This window comes from Coffea eugenioides, chromosome 7, assembly GCF_003713205.1.
Source record: "Coffea eugenioides isolate CCC68of chromosome 7, Ceug_1.0, whole genome shotgun sequence".
NCBI classification, from domain to species: domain Eukaryota; kingdom Viridiplantae; phylum Streptophyta; class Magnoliopsida; order Gentianales; family Rubiaceae; genus Coffea; species Coffea eugenioides.
Window position 1 is genome coordinate 2,213,419 of NC_040041.1, and position 22,592 is coordinate 2,236,010.

The following is a 22,592-nucleotide window of genomic DNA, read 5'->3' on the forward strand; positions in this document are numbered from 1 at the left end:
TACATGTTATAATGTCTATAAGTACTGTGGTAAAAAAAAAAAAAAAAACTCTACTAATCGTCTTTTAATAAGCCATGGCAATCCGAAATAGCCCTCCCTAGCGGATGGTCTTATGTATAACTCGTGGATGGAAAATCCGTCCACGTCTTCCCTAGTTTGTTGGCCTGTAAATCCCAAAAACTTCTGTCGGCCGGATCCATTATTGTGAAGGGACAGATATGGTCGTGAAGACAAAGTGAAAGAGGATCTTTTTTTCGAATCCGAGTGAAATAGGATCCAGTTGTAAAAGTCAGGGAACAATTCACGTGAAGTTGCCCATGGTTAAGCTTTTTAGCTTTGTCACCAACGAAAAGTGAGATCTTTCATTTTTCCTGCTCATGAGATGATGCGGCTACAATACGGACACATATCCGGATAGCATATTAGCAATTGCATCCTGCCCCTAAAGCGGCCTAATTCCCAAACTCGAGGGAGAAGTTTCGTGGAAGCCACGTCATTTTGTTTGTTTTTGCCGTAGTAACATGAAATGCATGCTCACGTAAATAGGGTGGGTTTTAAGCAGCTTACCCAGATGTGGCAGCGATAATAACACCACTGTCAAATTAGTAGCTAAGTGAGCCTGTTTGAATTGCTATTTTTTAAAATTTTTTGTAAAAAAAATATTTTGAGTTAAAAAATGTATTCACAAAAATAAAATTTTTTTTTTGAGAGAGAGTGACAATTCAAACAAGGTCTTTTGCTGCCTTAGCCCCATTTCATGAGGTTGAGATCGCACAGTTGCTAAAAAAACTTGAAATAAACGGGCAGGCAAAAATGCACTATTATTTGTAATGAAACAAAAGAGACACAAGAAGCTGTGTTGACGGGGGATCATTCAGTACATTGTCGTACGTCGTATATATACAGCCCCGTGTACTAAGATTCTAAGAACTCTAGCATACCAGTATATCAACTAGAGGTATCAAAATGGGTGATTTGGACGGATTTTGGTCGGGTAAAATGGGTAATGGTCATAAGTGAGTCAACCTATTTATACCAATTTAATTAGATGGATATAAATGGGTAAGTAAAAAAATGAATTGCGTAACTCAATTACTCATTTATAACCCATTTATTTTTAACTCTTTGTAAATTCATTTATATTCATTTTTACAAACTAAGTTATCAATTTATACCATCCTTTGCACTCATCATTAGTTTTAAATATTTATTTATAATATTCAATAAATCTAATTATCAATTTTTTTCTCATCTGTACTCTATGCCGCAAAATTACATACTATTTAATAATTAAACAATAGGAATATAAAAATTTGAAATAAGTACTATAAAAGTTAACATAAAAACTTAATCCAAAAATTTTGAACATCTAGCATTTTTTCGTGTGTAACTTTAAAATTTCATTTTGAAAAAGTAAGAAAAGAGACTAAAACTTGTCATAAATTGGTAATGTTGAAAAATGAGCAAGTTAACAAACTAAAAGAAAATAAAATGATAAGATAAAACCAACAAACAATAATAATAATAATAAAACAAAAGTAGTTAATATAATGACAAAGTGAAAATTTTGAAAAAAAAAATGGGTGGGGGAAGAGAGAAAATTTGGGGAAAGACAATTCTAAATGGGTTAATTGGATTTGATGGGTTATTTAATAATACCCATTTATACCCATATGCAAAAATTTAAATACCCATACCCATCTATTCATGAACGGATATGGATGGACAACTTAGTTAAATGAGTTTGTTTGACAGCTATAATATCAACTATCAAAGGAAGGAAATTAAAGAGAATAGTCAAGAAACCCACTAAAATAAAATGATCCCTTTCAAGTACTCTCGACGCTCCGGCTGACTGATCCTTTTCCTTCCAAGAATTAGCCCGGTGAACAACAGCCACAAGATCTGCACAATCCCCTAAAACGGGCCTAAAAATTTGTAATTATTTACGTATTTATTTTCACCATGACTTGCACCACTAAAGATTAGCATCCTCCAAAAACCTAAATACCACTAGTACTTAAATAAACTCATCCTCAGCTACTGAAATCCCGACAGTATTAAAAAATCTTTCCACCTCATGGTTCAACCACTGAACTTTGGCTCAATAGCCCACCAAAAAGGGACTTAAGTCTCTCTTTGGACTATAGGTCGGGAATTTAAATTTTGCCTGTAATAAAAAAATTTCAAAAGTAATGTCAGAACATCCCTTTAATTTAGTCAGATCTGTATACCTTTAAGTTTAGTCTAAATTAGATTATACAAATATTATCGTTACAGATAAAAAAAAAAAATACCACCTCATGGTTCAAAATTTGAAATGTTACTATTGGCCCTTTGCTTCAGCAGGCCAGTTCCATCACGCACTAATACTAATAACAAGGAAAATGATATACTAGTGGATTATTATGTATCATCGGTTTTCTGAACTACCTGGGTATTGCTTCCTAAGTTGCAATGGTAATTTGGCTTAGTGTTTATTAGCCTGCGTTGCAGTTGCAGAAGTACAACAACAATTCCTATAATAGAAACTCCTCCTATCAATTAGTAGTATTAGTGTCCATCAACTTTTATGTTCCGGGGTTTTTGTACTGGTATCATTGTTGAACTTATGTTCCAATCTACATATGGCAGTGCGAAGGAGCGGCACAGAGACATTACTTGAAGACACACCAAGCATCATTAATTTCATTGAGATACTGATTGATGGTCCTCATCAGTCCCAGCATACTCATATTTGAGAATATAATATGTATATGTACCTGATGCTTCGCAACACTCTTGAAGAATTTCGAGGAAGTTTCTTCTTGACGTTATAGGGCGGATCGTTTGCAGAAAGTAACTACTCTACCATCTTAATTGATTTTGTTTTCTATTTGATTATCAATGTAGTGTCGACAATAAATTGCAAGGAGACGCAGCCACAGTACCCCAAAAAATATGCTCCGTACATCTCCTAGTTTAACCCCCTTTTTATTTGTCGTTTGGTAAGAGAGCAAAAATCTCAGGAATGTATGCTCAAAAAGAAAGGTTAAAACATGTGTAACATGTGGTTAATATGCATTCGGATTTCTGTTCTTTATCGTGTAAATTACTAACGAGTAGAGTAATATGTTGTCTCAAAACAATACTAATATTTTGAAGAAATTAGTAGTTCGATCGTAATATTATACAATAATCATAATCTTGAAAGTATGCCGAATGTCAGACTTTGATCAGATGATATTGATCTTAACTATTATTTGCTTAAAGTGGCACCAGAATGAACATGAATCATCCTTTCTACAAGGGCCTGCAGTGCAGGGTGAGATGAGGAGATGATGATTGTTTAGATTTTTACTGTACTGGAAAGCATGTTTTGTGGAGTGTTTCTATGCTTGTGTAATAGCCAAAAAGAATGTAGGCTCCAAAGTAGAATTTCCAATTCCAAGTTTAACGGTTAGAATTTCTGAGAAGGAACTTGGTCTGCTTTAGTCGTTTGAAGCACCATGCTTTCAACTGTCCATGCTATCTCACATGATCAAAGGCTCTTCCCGTTAGTGCACACCGTAACTCGTACAGCAGTAATATTTGCTTTTAACCACATTCTAAAAGATGCTTGGCAAGCAACTTTTCATTCTGCACTCTGCAGTGATCTGAATAGACCAATAAGTACCCTTAGGTTAAGAAGTACGCCAAAAAGACAAAAAGAAAACAAAAAAATATGTGCCCGGAGCTTGATAATTCATATGGGAGATTTATAAATATTGTAGACGACGAAACAGGACTTGCCATTTTCTATCGTCTTCATATCCTCTTCATCCTCAAGATTTTACTCCTCTTTTCATCTGCATGCAGAGTAGAGCTAGCGTACACAAGAACCCTAACACAGGAAAGTAAAGCTAAGAATAGCATCATGGCTGAGGGAGTTTTTGGGATTAACCAAAGAGCCAAGGCGATTGCATTGACAGCAGCATGGTTTTTCTGCTGGATTTTGTTTACAGCCAGTGACATCGGCAGTGCTGAAAGGCTCCTGAAAACCGTCGAGCCAGGACACATTGTGGAGAAGGAAATGAGGCAAGGATTCATAGTTCGATTGGTGCATTTCCTCTGGCAAAGTGGAAAATCTTCTTATCAACATGTTTGGCCCGTAAGTTCAAAAATTGTCTAGCTAAGCCCATGTTCCTTATTTTCGCAACCATTTTTCTGTACTTAACTACACTTTGCTTTGCTAAAGGATAGTCTTTTTGTTTTTGTTTTTTTTCTCTTGTGAATTCCTATTTCTATATTAGGCGTATCACTTTATGTTCATGCAAATTACGTCTGATCATGCATGTAACATCAACTGGTCCAATTCAGCTGTCAACGGGAATGTCCTAGAGGAGTATCAACTTTTGTCCTCTGTAGTTTGCAACTCTTATTTGCTTCATGGAGTAAATTTTATCCTCTTTAACTTTTGTGGAAGTGTTTTTTGATTCGTTCCATTTTTATTTTTATTTTTTTCATTTGAACAGGAGATGGAATTTGGCTGGAAACTGGTGGTGGGAACTGTGGTTGGGTTCCTTGGAGCAGCACTGGGAAGTGTTGGAGGCGTTGGAGGCGGTGGAATTTTCGTTCCAATGCTCTCTTTGATCATTGGGTTTGATCCCAAGTCATCAACTGCCATTTCTAAATGTCAGTTTCTGATCTTTAATTTGGTTAATTTCGTAATTTTCATGAAAGGTGCACTTAAAAGAAAACGAACGGGAGTAAAAGACTAGATACAAACACTCAAATAACATCCCCGGACCATGCAATCAAATGTAGAACGTGTTAAAATAATCAAGAGCCATATAGTTCTGCCATTCTTTTCCTGGCATTTAGTCCAATTCTCAGCAAATATTTATAAGCAGCATCAGTCTCAATTCTCCTTGTATGAGTCCATCCTCTGTTTGTTTCCATCATAGGTATGATAATGGGTGCAGCTGGTTCAACAGTATATTACAATCTGAGGCTGAGGCACCCAACACTAGACTTGCCTCTGATAGACTATGATCTGGCTCTGCTCTTTCAACCTATGCTCATGCTTGGCATCAGCATTGGGGTGGCTTTCAACGTCATCTTTGCCGATTGGATGGTTACAGTGCTGCTCATTCTCCTGTTCATAGGTAATATATCACCTTTGCTTTATGCCAATCCTTTTGATTCTGTCCACTACATGCAAATGAATTTGACTCAACGTATGAGGAGGTTTCATGCTTGAGAAACTTTTACCTCCATCGTCTTCCTAAAACTCCAATGGACGTATTGTTTTTACATTGATTGATCAGAATTTAGACAGAAATGGTGCTCCATCACTATCAAATTCTTTTATTGTTAGGACCATATGCAATAGGGCATGGATCCTTTATATGTGTCTGAGAATTTGCTGAGTATCAATAAGGCAGCTAGTAATCTAACACGATAAATTTAACTGTGATAGGAACATCTTCTAAAGCATTTTTTAAAGGACTAGAGACATGGAACAAGGAAACTAAGATGAAATTGGTAAGGGTACTCCACTGCTGTTTGGCTCGAATTGGACCTGGGTGTTAGTCACTGCATTCACTGAAGCTTGAAAATCTGCTTTAATTTCAGGAAGCAGCTGAAGTGGCGCAATCAAATTCTAAATTAAATGGTGAGTGCGTTAGTAATAACCGTCTTTTAATTAATAAAGTTTGTATAAATCCACCTAGCAACTGTACTGCAAAGCTATTCAAGCAAATGAGCAAAAGAATTAACATAAGTTCATCAAATACTAATCCATATGCATTTGGTTGACTTGATAAAAATGAATACAACTGATGCTGTATACTATTTTATAATTTCACTCATTACAATGCAGAGGGTCCTGGAAACGAATATAAGCCTCTACCAGGTGGTCCATCTGCTCATGCAGATGAGAAAGTAAGTTATAGGTCCACAACTGTCGTTTGTTTTTTGTTTTTTCTTCCCTTTGTGTGTGTCCTGTAATAGACCTCTAAAACTCTTTGCAATAGTTACCCTTCAACCTGTTTCAAAGTTCACTAGTAACTAATTATTTACATTCAGGTTCCCCTGCTGTACAACATCTACTGGAAAGAGTTATGTCTGTTATTGTTTGTGTGGATAGCTTTCCTGGCTATTCAGATTATGAAGGTACTCTTTTGACAATACCATAACATTTGAAAACAGCAAAAATAGTTTCTTAAGAAACTTTCCAAGATCATAGATCTCATCCTGCTTCAAAAGAGTATATTTCCTCCTCGGATCTTCTGGAAACCTTGTGCATTGGCAGTATGATGGATTAACCATTTGATGCTAGCAATAATACTCGGTATTTTTTATGATCCATTTTGCAATAACACAAATCTCATACTGTACGAGTCTCCTTGCAGACATACACACAGACATGCTCTGCCAAATATTGGACACTGAACTTCCTGCAGGTAAAATTTTTATCTAATGAGATTTTCAACAGTAAAAAGTTGATCAAGTGCTGTGAGCCAATTCTCAAAATAATCCTGCAAAATAATTTTTACATTTGTCAAGGTACCAATTGCAGCTTCAGTTTCCTTATATGAAGCAACTTGTTTATACAAAGGGACGAGGACAATCGCATCCAAGGGGAAGGAAATCACAGTTTGGAAACCAAACTTGATTTTTCTCTACTGTTGCTTGGGCATATTGGCTGGCGTTGTTGGAGGATTGCTTGGGCTAGGCGGTGGCTTCGTCTTGGGACCCCTTTTTCTAGAATTGGGAGTTCCTCCTCAGGTACATTTTATTTTTTGTTCTGTACTGCAGGTACATCTTTGTAAAGAATTCTCCTTTCCATTTCAATCTCAGTAGTCAATACTCCATTTCAATCTCGTTTTGAGATGTTTACATCTCTTGTCAGGTGGCAAGTGCAACATCGACTTTTGCAATGACGTTCTCATCTTCCATGTCAGTAGTACAGTACTACTTACTGAACCGATTCCCAGTTCCTTATGGTAAAGAAATCGATCTCCGGATATGTTGTTGATGAAAGAAACTCCTAGATTCAAAACCCAAAAAAAAAAAAGAAAGAAACTCCTTTTCATGTATTCTCTGACTCCATTGGTATTTTGTTGCAGCTACATATTTTGTCTTAGTTGCCACAGTTGCTGCCCTCGTTGGTCAGCACGTAGTAAGGAGGATAATTGCAATACTTGGCAGGGCATCTTTAATCATATTCATACTGGCACTGACTATTTTTGTCAGCGCAATCAGCTTAGGTACAAATCATTTTCACACTTCTTTTACATTCACAAATTCTACAAAACAAAAACTGTCTAGGAAGTAGGAGTATCATTCTCTTGTCGTTTAATATTTGGTTTCATGGTGTTGCAACTAATGAAGCAAAATGGTTCCTGATATTGTTGCAGGTGGGGTTGGCATAGCAAGCATGATTGAGAAGCTGCAAAATCACGAGTATATGGGGTTTGATAATTTGTGTCACCAGTCCTAATGTACTATTCTGTTGATTATACTCCACGAGTCAAGGGTTTTCTCCGGGAAGGATACTACAATCTGGGCCATTCTGTTTCATAAATAAAGCCCACTACTACTGCCTTCCTGGGAGAAAAGTCACCTACGGACATGTTATGTTTCATAATTAATCCATCCACGTTTTCTTAAGATTGCAGTAACATATTTTTGCAACCACTTTTATCTTGGTTGTTTTGTGGTAGTAAATGATTTGTGTTGAAAGTTGTCCTAAAGCAAACATCGTTTGTGTGAATTTGGGTGATTGGATATTGGAATCAAGTTGTTACTGAGCCCAAATAACGCTTCCACTTCCAAGACATTAGCGTCCTTGGGGGGAAGAGGTTAAGTCGATTTTTGTTTCTTGAAATAGTACTCCCTCCGTCCGTTCTACTTTGATAGTCCTGTTTTTTTTTTTTTTCGTTTCCAAAATATGGTCCACTTTCCAATTGAAAAATATAGTTATTTTTAAAATTTTTCAAAATGCTCTTATTCAATGTAGGTTGTTATTACAATAAATTACCTTATTTAATACATTTAGATTTTTCAAAATATATTGATATATGAAAAGTTAACTTTGTTATTCTTTCAAGCTTATTGGCGGAAATTGAAAATGAAATGGAGTACTAGGCTGATGAAACTTTTTGATTAAGAAATGAAATATTAGGCGGCTAAACTTTTTTAATTGAAAATGTGAAATAATGTAAAATGAGGATTGATCTTGATCATCAATTCAAGTTTTCATGAATAATTAATACTCCATAAAGTTGTACTCTATTTAATGTAAGGATATTTTAGAAAAATAGCGAACTAAATTTATTCTTTCAATAAAGTTAACTACTTTTTTTTATATTGTATAAAAAAAAATTTAAAACTATCAAAATAGAACGCTCTTTTGCGTGCTGGGTTTTGAAGCTGGGAAGTAGGAACCTACACTTTGAACCGTGACCAGCAAAAGAGTCGGCAGTTGTATTCCCGACAAATAGCAACGCCATAACTAAGACGTGCTTTTAATTTTTCAAGATTTACGCGTGGGCTTCATGAGAGTTTTGAAGCGCAATATGAAATGCAGGGCAGGGTTTGGCGTATGAAAAAAAAACACGCGTTATTCATCTTTTTCTCAAGGCATGAATACTACTTTAGCCACTAATTATTCTACACAATTCCAGATAAACACTCCCATGAACTTCATGCGTAAAGTCGAATGGATCACCTTTTAAAGCATTTGCTATGAACTACTGTAATAGTCTTGAGGTTTGAATCTCCAGATCATAAATTTTCGCAAAAAAATTCTCTTCACATAGATTGCGATTACCTTCTTATCTCACACACGTGACCTCACTGTCGTTTTATAAAAATTCCAAAAAGATTGCACTCCATTTGTATTGTTATTTTATGGTGTTTTATATAAAAAAAAAGTATTGTATTAATTTGATGCATGTAAAATAAAAAAGTGACTGAAAATATATATTTATGAAAAATGTAAAATTTTTTTGGAAAAAAAATGCCAAGCTAGTATTCAGAAATAAGAGGAAGATGAAGCAGTATTGAAAGTGCATACGTTCTTATATGACAATCAAAATTACTAACCCTTAGACAACAATTCAGAAGATTTTCATCCACATTTGTAGTAGTAAGTTACATATTATTGAGAAATATATTCCTATATTGATTTTTGTATGATGATAGATGAGTGTCCAAAACACAAATTTAAATAAGAACTCAATACAAGCTTTCAGAATTAGCACATGAGTGCCAATTTTTTAAATTTATTTTTTAAGATCGAGATGAATATGCTTAACATTTACTCTCCGTTAGGATTAGCTATTATTGAAAGTATTTTTGAAATATTTTACTGTAGTAGTATATATTAAAAAATTTTACTATAAATGTTTTTTGAAATATTTAATATATTATATAGATGAAACATGTTTTTTGAATTGTTTTTGTTTATGTATTACTATAACATTGTATTTGAAAAATACGTCAATCCAAACTGAAATTTTTTGAAGTTAAACCTCATTTTTTCATAGGAAAAAAATTCTGCTACTATGAGTACAGGGGAAAAAAAGGGGGGGGGGGGATCAAACATTTACTATATATTAAGAAAAAAAATTTATGATGGCTTGCTCGATATAACGTTGGAAACCCGAGGGCGAACTCAAACCACTCCATTTTCCCGCCCAATGCCGCTCGCTCAGGAACGGGCATTCACTTAAAAAGTCGCATTCCACAAATTGTAATATACGTATTATATTTTTTAAAAAAATTGCACTGTTACGTGAAAAAAGACTTCTTCTCTATAAAATCCACTCCATCCATCAGTCTTATTCTCTATAAAGCTGAAAACTTTTCATATACTGAGACGCCACCCATTCCCTCTGGTCTAGTCCTGAAGCTCTTCTTCCGGTTCCGGTTGTTTCTCCTTATTTTTCCGAGACTCGAGTAAGGTTTTCCACTAATAATTCTTTTTTTTTTTCTGTATCATGCGTTAATGCGTTTATCGGACGTCTGATTTTCGTTTGGAGCTGTAAAATGAATTTTTCCTTTTTTTTTTTGGAGTTTTGGAAAATGGGGGGAAAAGAGAGCTAGGGTTTTAGTAGATTGATGTTTTAATTTTTGTTTTGAATTTGAGTGTACCAGGGGTTGATTGAAGCAGAGATGGTGGCTGAGAACGGAGTGAAAGACGAGCCTCAGGCTGATTCTCCTACCTCTGTTCTTGAAGATGAGGTATACAACCATTTCTTCTGGTAGTTCTTTTTTTTTTTTTAACGGTGATGATTTTTCTTTTTTCTTTTGTATTTCTCTTTCCGCTCATGTCATTTTATTCATCTGTGAAGAAAGGTTTTACCCATCCTCTTTTCGATTAAACTTGGTTTAGAGCCTTTCATTGCGTTTACTTGAGTCTCCATGGTTTTTTCCTGTTTTTGAAGTTTTTTTTTTTTTTTTTTTAAATCTGTCTCCGTTGAGAAGTAAATGGTCAGGGTTCATGTCTAATATGCTTGTGGTGAAAGGAAAGCCTGCAGGGGCTACATTGATCATGTTAAGGTTTGATTGTGAGCTCCACTGGTAATTTTAGAAGTGTGAAGGAAAAGGGCTTTGACTGAGAGTGTGTCATTTCTATGCTTGGAAAGGAGGGGATTGGGTGATTTCAAGCTTATAATAGCAGAAAGTGAGTTCAGGAGCTTTATTTTCTGTTTTTTTTTTTTTTTTGTTTCCCCCCTCTTTTGGGGAATCTTCAATTGCAGTCAGTCAAGAGGGGTTTGGCATCGTTTTTGCTTTAGCTGGAGAAATACATGATAAGAGTGACTTTTGTTCTTGCACATTTCATTATGGTGGCTTATTGAATTGGCTGGTCTAGATGTTGTTTCCGTAAAGAGCTTGGCTAGCAGAAAAACATTTGTTGTACTCTAATGCAATACTTGAGATGCAGTTACATTTAATTTCATGTTTCACATGATTTATTTCTCGTTGAAAAAATCAGATTCTTGTTTCCTGTTCAATCCAGGTTATTTCATGTAATGTTTATTTGTTTGTCTCCCTTGAAGGATGCTTGCAAGGAGAAAAATTGTGTCAAGATGGAGGGAGAACTATTGCTTGATGCTAAGTATGGAGATTCTTCTCTCATAACAGAAACTATGGCTGCAGAGGAAGAGAAGCTTCTAGAACAGCGGGCAAAAGCAAATTCAAATGAACCTGATGAGGTTCCTGTATTGAATGACATCCAGTTTACCAAACTGGATGAGCTTCTGACTCAGACTCAACTTTATACAGAGTTTTTGCTGGAAAACATGGATGACATATCAAAGGTAGGACCTGAAAAATCTGTAGATTCTATGATATCAGTGTGTTTAGTTGTAGTTTCTGCTGAGTCAGTGGTGTTTGTATTGTGTAATCAGAAAGGATTGGAGGGTGATGAACAGACTACCAAAGAAAAGAAGAAAGGTCGTGGTTCAAAGAGAAAGGCAGCCTCAAATTACAACAATGTATTTCCTTTTTTCCTTCCATTTTTCATTTTACATTTGATATTCATGCTTTCCCCTATACTGGAGGTCTTCATGATGTCATTTGTTATATCAAAGTATAGGCATTTATGTTATTCGTGGCTGCAAATTGGGGAAATTTTAACATCTTTTACAACCTGAACACAATGTGTTAATATTTTGTAAGTGGTATTATCATGTTCCTAGTAGCTGCTGCAAACAATTTTAAATAATTAATCATTTCATCAGATCAATGCTCATCTGACACTCGCAATTGCATGCTAGCCAAATGAAGTTCACATAATCTATTATCCTGTTTTGAACCACAGTTTTTTTTTTTTCAAATTCTTCACGATTAAATGGAGTTGTGCTCATCTCTACATGTCTCAAAATAATTCTTGCAGCTTGATCTTTCACCTACTATGCAAGTACTATTCAAAACAACTGCAGTATGCTATTTAAGGCAAGGAAAAGTGAGCTTTAGTTGGGAGGTACCCTAGGAAATTAGGTTGACCTGTAGAATACTATATATCAGATCAATGACTATCACATGGTGCTTTCTTGGTTTTCTTTCTGAATTTCCTCAAGTCTAGAATCTGTTGAATATTAACTAGGTCAACTTTAGTGAGAAACAAACTGTGTAGATCATACTGTAATCTAGGGGGTCTATACTTGCTCTTTGGTGTAATCCGAGTTTCCTGATCGAGTTACTGCAGAGTAAGGCGAAAAGAGCTGTTGCAGCCATGCTCACAAGATCTAAAGAAGGTGTCTCTTTAGAGGATTCAAACCTTACAGAGAAAGAGAGAAATGAGAAAGAGCAGGCTGAACTGGTGCCGTTGTTGACCGGTGGAAAGCTGAAGCCTTATCAGCTTAAAGGTGTTAAGTGGTTGATTTCATTGTGGCAAAATGGGCTGAATGGAATACTTGCAGATCAAATGGGTCTTGGAAAGACTATACAAACTATTGCATTTCTTGCGCACTTGAAAGGAAATGGTTTGGATGGACCATATTTAATTATTGCTCCTCTTTCCACTCTCTCAAACTGGCTGAATGAGATAAACCGGTAAATTTATTTGTTCTCTATTTTCAATTCTGTAATCACTCTTTGATTCTGTAGTTAAACTGCACTTTTTTCCTTTGTTCAATTGGATACCTGCTTGATGCTGATTCGTTGTTTCACCCCAAAATATTCTGTAGGTTTGCACCCTCACTAAATGCAATCATATACCATGGTTATTGGAAAGAAAGGGATGAAATAAGGAGAAAATACATGCCAAACACAATAGGTCCTAAATTCCCGATTGTAGTTACCTCCTATGAAGTTGCAATGAGGGATGCACGAAAGCACTTGAGACACTATCACTGGAAATATATGGTGGTTGATGAGGTATACAGACTTCTATGGTTTTCAGATATTACCTTCTTCCCTGTCATACTTTCTCTACTGCATTTTCATCATTTGAGGTAATTCTTCATTTTGGTTTTAAGTTGATTCATTTCTTTACTCTTGTAGGGGCACAGGTTGAAGAACTCACAATGCAAATTAGTTAAAGAACTTAAGCTGTTGCGTGTTGAAAACAGGCTTTTATTAACTGGGACACCTCTGCAGAACAACTTGACAGAACTCTGGTCGTTGTTGAATTTTATTCTGCCGGACATATTCAATTCGGATCAAGAATTTGAATCATGGTAGTGAACTTTTGTTCTAAATCATATCCTAGAATCCTTGTCACTGAAATAATTTCTATACAAGCACTCAAGCCTTTATAGCTCTTGTGTTTATTACAGCTCTCCTCTTGGGCAAGGAAGGTGCTTTTATGTTTGCTTCATTACATGATGAAGTGTGTCGTCTGTTCCCTGTATTTAAAAATTTTAATCTCATGGTATTTTTGTCTATGGAATCACTGCATTAACTTTCCCAGTACAATGTAATATTTTTGTGCTTGAAGTTGTCATTGCGGCTGTGATTTTTGATTCTGTTAATTCTACAGCAATTTAGTGTGGCCAAGTAATTAGGTGCCTTTATGTTTGATTCTTTATGGTCTTTTGTTTTATGTATTTAAAACCTTGATCTCATTGTGATGTTCTCAATGGATTCACTGTCAATCACAGGGTTTAACTTTCCTGGTATATTGTAATGTTTTAGTGATTGTGCAGTTGCCTTTGTGGCTGAGAATTCTGTATTTTTAGTCTTGATTATAGATATTTATGTTTATTTGCATTTTGGATTGCCAAATGTGATTAAGAAATGATAATTTCTATTACGAATTTTAACAAATTATTCACCATACTTATGCAATTTCTAGTTTTAAACAAAATATAACCTTCTTTTAGTAACAAAGAACAGACTGTCAGATGGGCCATAATGTTTGTACTGTTTGAGTATCAAAGCTTTGCACTTAAAACATTTTCTTTGTTTCTTTTGGAAGTTGAGTTTGGGGAGAAGGGCATATGTTTTGAGTACTTACCTGCATAGATTACAATCATTTATTGCAAGTAATCATGATTTTTTTGGTCTCTCCTCAACTGAAGTCTTATGTTGTCGCCTACATCTCAGGTTTGATCTTTCTGGAAAGGGCAGCAATGAGGCTTTAAGGGAAGAATTGGAAGAGAAGAGAAGAACTCAGGTAAATACTTGCTTTCTAACGGAGCTCCTCCTAGGAAGATTTTATGAATTTTAGTGTTTGTAACTGGTTTTTACAAAACCTACAGGTGGTGGCAAAACTCCATTCGATCTTACGTCCCTTTCTGCTGCGGAGGTTGAAATCAGATGTGGAACAAATGCTCCCTCGGAAAAAAGAAATAATCTTATATGCTACCATGACTGATCATCAAAAGAATTTCACAGATCATCTATTGAATAAGACACTAGAAGATTATCTACGGGAGAAGGCAGCCTCTGGTAGTTACGGAGTTTTACTTATGGAAGAAATAGGATGTGTGTTCTGGATTTCTGGAATCTGGATATCAATAAGATGAAGTGTCTAAGCATTTTTTGCAATTTCTGTTAAAAATGCAGGACGTGGCATGAAAGGGAGACTTAATAATTTGATGATTCAGCTTCGGAAGAATTGCAACCACCCTGACCTATTGGAGTCTGCCTTTGATGGTTCTTGTATGTCCTTTACAACTATGGATGGGATTTTCTCACAATGAGCTTCTTGTTGATTTTAATTGTGTTTTCATACTCTTTTGACAGATTTCTTCCCACCGGTAGACCAGATAGTTGAGCAGTGTGGAAAGTTTCGTTTGTTGGACAGATTAGTGGGAAAGCTATTTGCTCGTCAGCACAAAGTATTTGTGTAGTTAATTAGTTCAATGTGTTGCTTTTATGCTCTACTTTGTCCTTTAATTTGTTGATCTTGAAGTTTTCTTTTTCATATTGTAACTGCAATGCAGGTTCTGATCTTTTCTCAATGGACCAAGATTTTGGACATAATTGATTATTATTTTGCTGAAAAAGGTTTTGAAGTTTGCAGAATTGATGGCGGAGTGAAATTGGAAGAAAGGAGAAGGCAGGTAATGAACATCTCTTAAAGTTGCACTGTATCTTGGTGCATTCTTTATATATAATTCAGTTTGGATTTCTCGAAAATTTTTGCAGCAATTTCTCATAAGCTTAGATAAAAATATTGTATTTGTTTTTAATTTGCTTCTTGCTGTTTCTTGGAGTTCACATAGCACCATTTCATTGGGCATGATGCTACTCTTTTTTGTGGTCTTTTCTGGACACGAGTTTCAGTTATGTGAATTTTTGCCAACCCCTCCATTCAATTGCAGAAATCCTGGTTTCAATTTGAACTTTATATTTGTGAGATCTAAGTAGATAGTAGAACACGTCAGCAAAACTTGTTAGTTTGATCTAGAAACAGTGATTTACTAAAACGGAATTGAGTGAGTTCTTCTATAGTCTGCATTGCACTTAAATGGTGTTAGTTAAAGGGATATGGAATTGTTTTGACTGATAATAATCTACTTGAACAAACAGATACAGGAGTTCAATGATGTGAACAGTAAATACAGAATCTTTCTTCTTTCCACCCGAGCTGGTGGGCTGGGCATCAATCTTACTGCTGCTGATACCTGCATTTTATATGACAGTGATTGGGTATCTTCCTAATCTTATCCTTATGGTTCCCTTCATTGTCATCTCATTAGAATGCGGACATGGATTTTTTAAAACTTTTTCTACTTGAACACTTTTGTGGTTCAATGTATCTGACTAATTTTGCTTGTGTAACAGAATCCTCAAATGGATTTACAGGCAATGGATCGATGTCACAGAATTGGTCAAACAAAGCCTGTTCATGTTTACAGGCTAGCGACTGCCCAATCGGTGGAGGTATCTCTCTTCTCACTCAATATTTGGTTTTGGCTTTACGCTGCTTTCTTCTGATTAAAAACACTGTGAACTGTTATCAGGGTCTTATGCTGAAAAGAGCATTCAGTAAATTAAAGCTCGAACACGTGGTAATTGGTAAAGGGCAGTTTAAGCAAGAAAGAACCAAGCCCAATTCAATGGAGGCAGTTGAGGTTGTACTTCTTCCTACATGTTTTTTCCTTTAATAAATTTTTTTTGCATATGGTTGTTTCCTTGAAGGTTTAACTAAGTTATGCCCTAAACTGGAAGAACTTGTTTTCTCCACTCTGAAAAATGTGAGATCAAGTTTGTCCTCAGCGATACTTAAATAGGCATTTATCTAGTTAAAACACTTTCAGAACATCAGATTTATTTTCCTTTCATAGTTAAGATAAACTCCCATATTCAGGAAGAGGATCTGCTGGCGCTTCTCCGAGATGAAGGAACTGCCGAGGAGAAATGGATCCAGACGGATATTAGTGAAGATGATCTAGAAAGGGTTTTAGATAGGAGTGATCTTGTTGCTGTTTCTTCAGAGCAAGATGGAAAGACTGGCTCAGATTCAACTGTGCTTCCCCTTAAAGGGCCTGGCTGGGAGGTGGTGATCCCGACTGCACCAGGCGGAGTGCTTTCCACCCTTAACAGCTGATGAAGGCTTATTTTGGTGCTTGTGTTAGTTGGGCTGTTCTTTTGAGTGCTGGGAGGAGAGGTCTCTCTTTTTGGGGTTTTACATATTTTAGCTTTTCGTTTTCGGGGATGAATATATTTTGCTCTCATTGAGCTAGAGAATGCTAAGCATCTAGTTTTCTCTCATTTTTTGCAAATATCCCCAGAGAACATTCTCTTAAATGGTGGTTAGACTCCTACAGATTACTGTAAATGTGTCGTGATTCGTGAAGCAAGTTGCAGGGAACAGCAATTGGAATTGCATGGTCAATTGTCTGCTGTAAAAACTGTATTAAATGCGCCATTTGATATTGGTGTTTCTGGCGATTGTCTTCCGTAAGACTTTTTTCTCTTCCGTTCATTGGTTACTGGCACTCTTAGTATCGACTTTGGTTCAGTGTTGTCAAAATCGCAATCCGAATCGCACGATCTCCTACGATTCGGATAACCAAAATCGATCCGGATTATATTCAAAGTCGTAAGTTGTATTAATCTATATAGGATTGTGTAGGATCGTACGATCTTATAATTTTTTGCAAATTTGTGAAATACGAGGTTTCATTTTGCAAGTAAATGAAAATATTTGTGGTAGGTTTGTAATTTATCAAAGAATTGCAGCTTTTAATTGCAATTTTTTAACAATTTTTGCCTCAAAAAGTCAAAAAAACTCAGTCATCTGTCGTTGACTCGTTTCTTCGTTCTTCATTTCAACCTTCATTTTCAGTTTTCACTTCTTCTCCACCGCTGCAGCTCCAACCAACCAACCTTCATTGTTACAAGAGTGCTTCAGCTCACATAGATTATTGTTTGCTTACTATTGATTGCAATAGCTAAGCATTTCATGCAAGATTGAGTTTCTGATATCTTGAGAACTTTATTTCGACAGATAACTTTTTCTTCTTCTTAGACAAGGTTGTAAGGTAGCTTTGTGTTCAAGAAGTCCATTCCTTCAGTCAAAAAATATTGGGTGTCACTCGAACTTATGATTTCCTGGCCTTTATTTTTGTTCTTAAGCTAGAAAGGTGCATTAATTGTCCAAATTTTCCTATTTAGACCAGAAAGATGGGCTGCCGTGGACGTATGCTTTTGAACTTTTTGTTAACAAGTTTGAAAAATCTAATTTCTTCTAAATTTTCAACTCAAATCAACATTTAGCCCGGCTTTTCTCATAGTATTACTTTGCAATGGCTATAATTGTGAAAAGAAAAATGCTATATATTTATTACTTACCAGACAGTAAGTAAAAAATACTATATATTTATGAGTAACTTATTTATTTAATATCTTTTAGAATGTACAAAATGGTATATGAATCTGAAATTTATTAATTTAGTAAATTTAGAAACTTTTGGTGGGATCTTACGATCCTACGATCCGATTCTGTGAAACTAAAATCGATTCTACGTAGGATCCCGATTTTACAAACCTTGCTTTGGTTTCGCAATTATTTTGTAAATGTTCCCCATCAAAATATCCTAGTCTGATTAAATGATGATTAAAAAAAAATATATGGAGTCCAGACTCTAGATTGCCAAGAACCATGTGAACAAAAAATTCAAGTAGCGGAAGCTGAAAGTGAAACTAAGGCCGGCGAAGACGGTTTGCTTCCACGGTTGCCACTTGCCACGACTAATATCAAATTGTCGACTTAGATGACACTCTAAACCAAAAAAAAAAAACGAATTTCCGTTGCCGGGAATCGAACCCGGGTCTCCTGGGTGAAAGCCAGATATCCTAACCGCTGGACGACAACGGACGCTGCGTGCATAGGTCGCATGATCCCTTGTCTTTTGTTTAAGTGATGATTCATCATCAGTCACATGCACGGTTGGGCCTATCAAGTCTGGAGCCATGCAGGATTAGGGTGAAAAGTCGTTCGAACTGGTCGGATGTTGAAGCTTAGTCGAACTGCTGTTTCTCCACCATTCTTGCTTATGAATTTCTTCACGAACAACTCCAACTTTAATTTTAACATCTTTGTAAATGAAAGAAAACCAGCGGAGTGCTTTCGCAGTAGTTGTTGTTTCGAATCTCTACGCATTTCATTGCTTCGTCAGAAAATTTCATTGTGACGTGGTTGTTCTTTTTTTTTTTTTCCCTTATTTTATACATTGAAATTGTTGAATGCATTAGATATCAATTCCTATCTTGAAAAAGATGTTACAGTTGCGGTGTTTTCTCCACTGATTCCAGTACTTGGTTCGAAGGAAATATGATCTGTCATAGTCGGGATTCCCCATTTTTCTTTTTACTTCTCCATGGGCGTAGCTTATATTAGAACAATTACGAGAAATGATTTTTTTGCGGTGTTTCTGAAACCATCTTAAACCTGTTGTGTTTTCCCATTCACATACTTCAGCACCTGCAAGAGAGGAACACATGCATCTTGACTAACAAATGCTAATTTCCTCAAATGCATTATTAAGCGCCAAGAAAGACAAGACTGTTTCGAACTTTAACCTGATAAAAATTACTCAGATAACCAGCCAAATTCAACTGCTGCACAGAAGTGACAACCACAATTTACCGATAACTAGTAACAAAGTTCAAATATTAGGAAAAAATGGATCTCTCCTAGGCTGTAGCATCCAAGGGTTTCCTACCATGCAAGTTGAGGCTTTACAGTGGTTCATTCAAATGCTCCTGAAAAGTACCAGTTCTAAGATTTGTAAATGACCATTAAACTTGTGGAACTGCAAATTTTCCAACTCTTGGTGATAGAATGGATTGCACATCCACTATGGTCAATATCTTGGGTATTGACATGCCTCCAGATATGACTATCTCTGCAAAATATACACACTCAGGTTGTCATGAATTTGGGTTAACAGTCGAAGAAAGTGTAAACAGATTTGCAGGAAGTAGTTTTCTCTTGGATTCTTACCTATCCCCTCTCGAACAGAGAGATTCGGTCTCATTATATCTTTCGAGTTGATGAGGAATATATCTCCTAGATAAAGGTGGTTGGTGGGTATATAAACACAGCAAAGCTCCTCTGAACCTGAACTCTTGCGGAGGATGACACTTGATGTAATGAAGCCAAGTGCATACTCCCCGATACGTGGGTGCCTGACGATTGCTACTTCCTTGAACGCATGTGAATTCTGATCTGGAACAATAACTTGTGTCAAATCCTTGTGCTTTATGTGACTACACTCCTTTTTGTATGAATTTGGTTTACCTGGTGAAATGGCAGCACTGATTTGCTTTGAAGCACTATAAATGTAGCTCATGATGGGCATTTTCTTAATAAACCATTCTCCCAATCCGAGAACAGAGGCACCCAACCATGATGACATGAAGACTCCAACCAAAAATATGAAAGTTATCGAGGTAACAAATCCAAGACCTGTCAGAACAAATTGCTAAAGTCAGCAAGTTTAATTGATGCATTTTCTGCCAGCAGTAATGCATCCAATATCTTGTTCAACCATCTCAACAGGGAAGTGATACCCCTATATATAGCCTGTGAACGTTGTCTAGTCAATTTGATTATCCCAAGGAATTATTTACTTTGAGCAACAAGATTTGCGGCTAACATACTTCAACAACCAAATTCTAAGGAGCATACTAAATACTGCACCATTCTACTGCAGACATCAAGTTTATTTGCGTACATTGAAGGGTGCATATTTAGGGGACTCGTCGAATTGGCCAACTAACTGTTAAAAACTGCAGATGAATAAAATAACATTCATCATTTATGAGACATGAAACTGATACGTAGATACAGCTAGTACACTAACCGAATACGTTAATCCCCAGATGAGCATAGATGGGGGAGAAGAACCCGTCCACAAAATGAATGAACCACCAAGTGATATAGAATGTGATGGCTATTGGAAACAAGATGACACTGCAAAACAATGTAATAAAATCATGTACATATATACCTGCAATAACTGCTACTTTTGCTAGATGAATTCAAGAAAATAGAGAAGCATATCTATCCAAGATGCAATGTCTATTAACCATGCAGCAACTAGGGAACGCCTCAGTGCGATACGTTTCCTTCTGATGTGCTATTCCTTAAAGCACCTAAAACTTCATCATCGAAACACAGAGTCTGGCGGTATCGAATGCAATGACCAAATAATTTTCAGTTCCGCTCATTCTAAAGCAAGTCATCACAACTGGTGACTGGAAAAAAATTCAGCTGCAACAGCACCGCATGCTGCCTTATTCAACCCTCTAATTTCTGAGTTGCGCCAATTCGTAATTGAACCAAATTGTGTATTTGAGTGTAAAGGAAACACGATAGAGCACAAGAGAACTAACCATCCCGACATAAACTTTTTAGAAGCCCAGCTACGAATGACTTTGCTAAATGCCTGTGACACCAGGAAAATGAAAATGAGAGGTATCGTTAGACGTGAGCAGATGAATCAAACTTAAACAAGCTACCTGAGAATCCATTTGCACTTCCAAGTCCATATAATGTGTGTGAGAGAACAAAATTTACGTAAGATGACAAAGCTCAATACCTAAGAGACAATTGTCACTACTGATGCAAGTTTAGCTTTGGAGACTGCTGACCTCAGTTTCTTGAATTAATAAGCTCAAGATTCTCTGATATAGATTCTTGTTCCCTAGAAAAGCATAGGAACATAACGCCTTCATTTTGTTTCATTTGTTATTTCGGGTTAATACAAATTAACAGACCTCATTCCATACAATCTAGTCCTGGTGACATGAATCATCACCTAATCGAGTTCTGTTGGGACCAAAAGGAATGAGAAGAGGAGGAAAAAAAAGATTGCTCTAATTTGAGTAACTTGAAAATCAATAATGGTAAAAGGAATGGAATAAAAGCTTTCCACATGAAATTAAAATTATCGTGTAAAGAGAGAGGGAAATTGTTGGTTTAACTGATTTCCTCTGATTGTAAGTTTGTGCTTAGAACCCCAACTAGAACAATTTTTTTTTTTTTTTTTTTTTAAGATAAAGCTAAAACACTATAGACGATATTCAATTCTGTTCTTTTATAACTCAACTCCCAAAAACAGACAGAAAAGAGGCAATCAGGTGTTCTATATTCACATTTTTTATTTTAAAAAAAATTCGCAGATGCTTCGATCATTCTCTCTGCCCTCCTTAGAAAAAAAAAAATAACAATAATATGAAGACATAATAGCTAAGGCAAGTAACTAAGGAACTGTCTCAACATTCCAGAATTTTTAACTTCAAAAAAAAAAAATGCCAATTTACTATAATCACACAGAGGTAACGCAAACGACGTGCATGTGAAACATGTCAATATACGGGATAAGGGAAATTAATTTTTCCTTTAACCAAAAAAAAAAAAGAAAAAAGAGCAAGCTAAAGAAAGAAAAGAAAAGAAAACCTCTTTGCCGGCATGATGAGATAAAGAAGTGGAAGCGAGGGGAGATTCGGAGGGGGAAGAGGATTTGGAGGCAAGCCCATTAACGTTGTCGGAGATTCCTAAGCTTCCTATGGGTATCAAACGTTCCAGATCTCTGTCCTTCTCTCTACTACTGCTGCCCATTCGTGATCTCTCTCTCTCTTTCTCAGTTTTTTTATTTTATTTTTTTTTTGGGTGCTTTCTCTGATTTCTTCCTTTCTTCCAGCGAGACTAGCCAAAGCTAAATCAAAGTGTGTAACCAACTCTCTCTAACTCCTTCCCGGGGCTGGGGCTGGGGATTCAGAAATCAATGGGACGTTAAAACTCACTAATTAAATTATAAGTATAATTATTCTTGTGCTCAAATTTAACGTAAAAACGTTGAAACAGAAACAGAAAACATGCACGAATTTAGTTGCAATCAAAATCGTTATTCAACCAGCACGAATTCCTTACTATCATTTATCTCTCTCAAAATTCTTAGATGATAGGAGTATTTCATTTCATTACAGATAAAATTTACTAACAAAATAGACCGCCTTGGTACAAAATAGGCCAGTCACTAGGTGCAACCAAGCTTTTGCTTAATTGAATTAAATAGCCCCCTTAATTTTCAATTACTATCATGATTTAATTGGAACTCGGTCTGCATTCAAGCCGGTGAGGGACAGCGCTTTTTTTTTTTTTTTTTCCTTTTTAATCCCCGATGACGGCATTCAGCCCCCCATTAATGATTAAT

The 22,592-nt window shown here is 36.0% G+C and overlaps 3 protein-coding genes and 1 non-coding gene across 5 annotated transcripts; 2 read left to right on the plus strand and 2 right to left on the minus strand.

Moving 5' to 3' along the window:
- Positions 1–3,764: 3,764 nt before the first annotated feature.
- On the plus strand, positions 3,765–7,760 carry LOC113777728 (sulfite exporter TauE/SafE family protein 3-like). The gene is made up of 12 exons (XM_027322910.1): positions 3,765–4,129; positions 4,494–4,653; positions 4,926–5,126; positions 5,441–5,505; positions 5,596–5,635; positions 5,843–5,904; positions 6,049–6,135; positions 6,375–6,425; positions 6,529–6,750; positions 6,875–6,968; positions 7,092–7,232; positions 7,383–7,760. Exons 1-12 carry the CDS (start codon positions 3,896–3,898, stop codon positions 7,463–7,465), a joined length of 1,440 nt encoding a protein of 479 aa, XP_027178711.1. The 5' UTR covers positions 3,765–3,895; the 3' UTR covers positions 7,466–7,760.
- A 2,052-nt stretch (positions 7,761–9,812) lies between these two features.
- On the plus strand, positions 9,813–16,852 carry LOC113778104 (ATP-dependent DNA helicase DDM1). Of its 2 annotated transcripts, none has more exons than XM_027323381.1 (16): positions 9,813–9,932; positions 10,126–10,212; positions 11,031–11,291; positions 11,382–11,468; positions 12,182–12,528; positions 12,663–12,852; positions 12,979–13,154; positions 14,023–14,092; positions 14,178–14,367; positions 14,485–14,580; positions 14,665–14,759; positions 14,865–14,984; positions 15,454–15,573; positions 15,709–15,807; positions 15,888–15,998; positions 16,235–16,852. In XM_027323381.1, the coding sequence occupies exons 2-16, from the start codon at positions 10,144–10,146 to the stop codon at positions 16,472–16,474; spliced, it is 2,271 nt and encodes a 756-aa protein (XP_027179182.1). In that variant the 5' UTR covers positions 9,813–9,932; positions 10,126–10,143; the 3' UTR covers positions 16,475–16,852. The 2 variants fall into 2 exon arrangements, with proteins under 2 accessions (XP_027179182.1, XP_027179181.1); XM_027323380.1 differs by having other exon boundaries at positions 9,813–9,927.
- Positions 16,853–18,175: 1,323 nt separating this feature from the next.
- TRNAE-UUC lies at positions 18,176–18,247 on the minus strand. The gene has a single exon. It is a non-coding gene; the product is annotated as a tRNA-Glu (tRNA).
- Positions 18,248–19,136: 889 nt separating this feature from the next.
- LOC113778124 (protein LIKE COV 3) lies at positions 19,137–21,997 on the minus strand. Its single transcript, XM_027323404.1, has 6 exons — positions 21,836–21,997; positions 20,770–20,822; positions 20,238–20,347; positions 19,673–19,840; positions 19,376–19,600; positions 19,137–19,277 (listed from the first exon to the last, which is right to left on the minus strand). The coding sequence occupies exons 1-6, from the start codon at positions 21,995–21,997 to the stop codon at positions 19,171–19,173; spliced, it is 825 nt and encodes a 274-aa protein (XP_027179205.1). The 3' UTR covers positions 19,137–19,170.
- Positions 21,998–22,592: the final 595 nt, after the last annotated feature.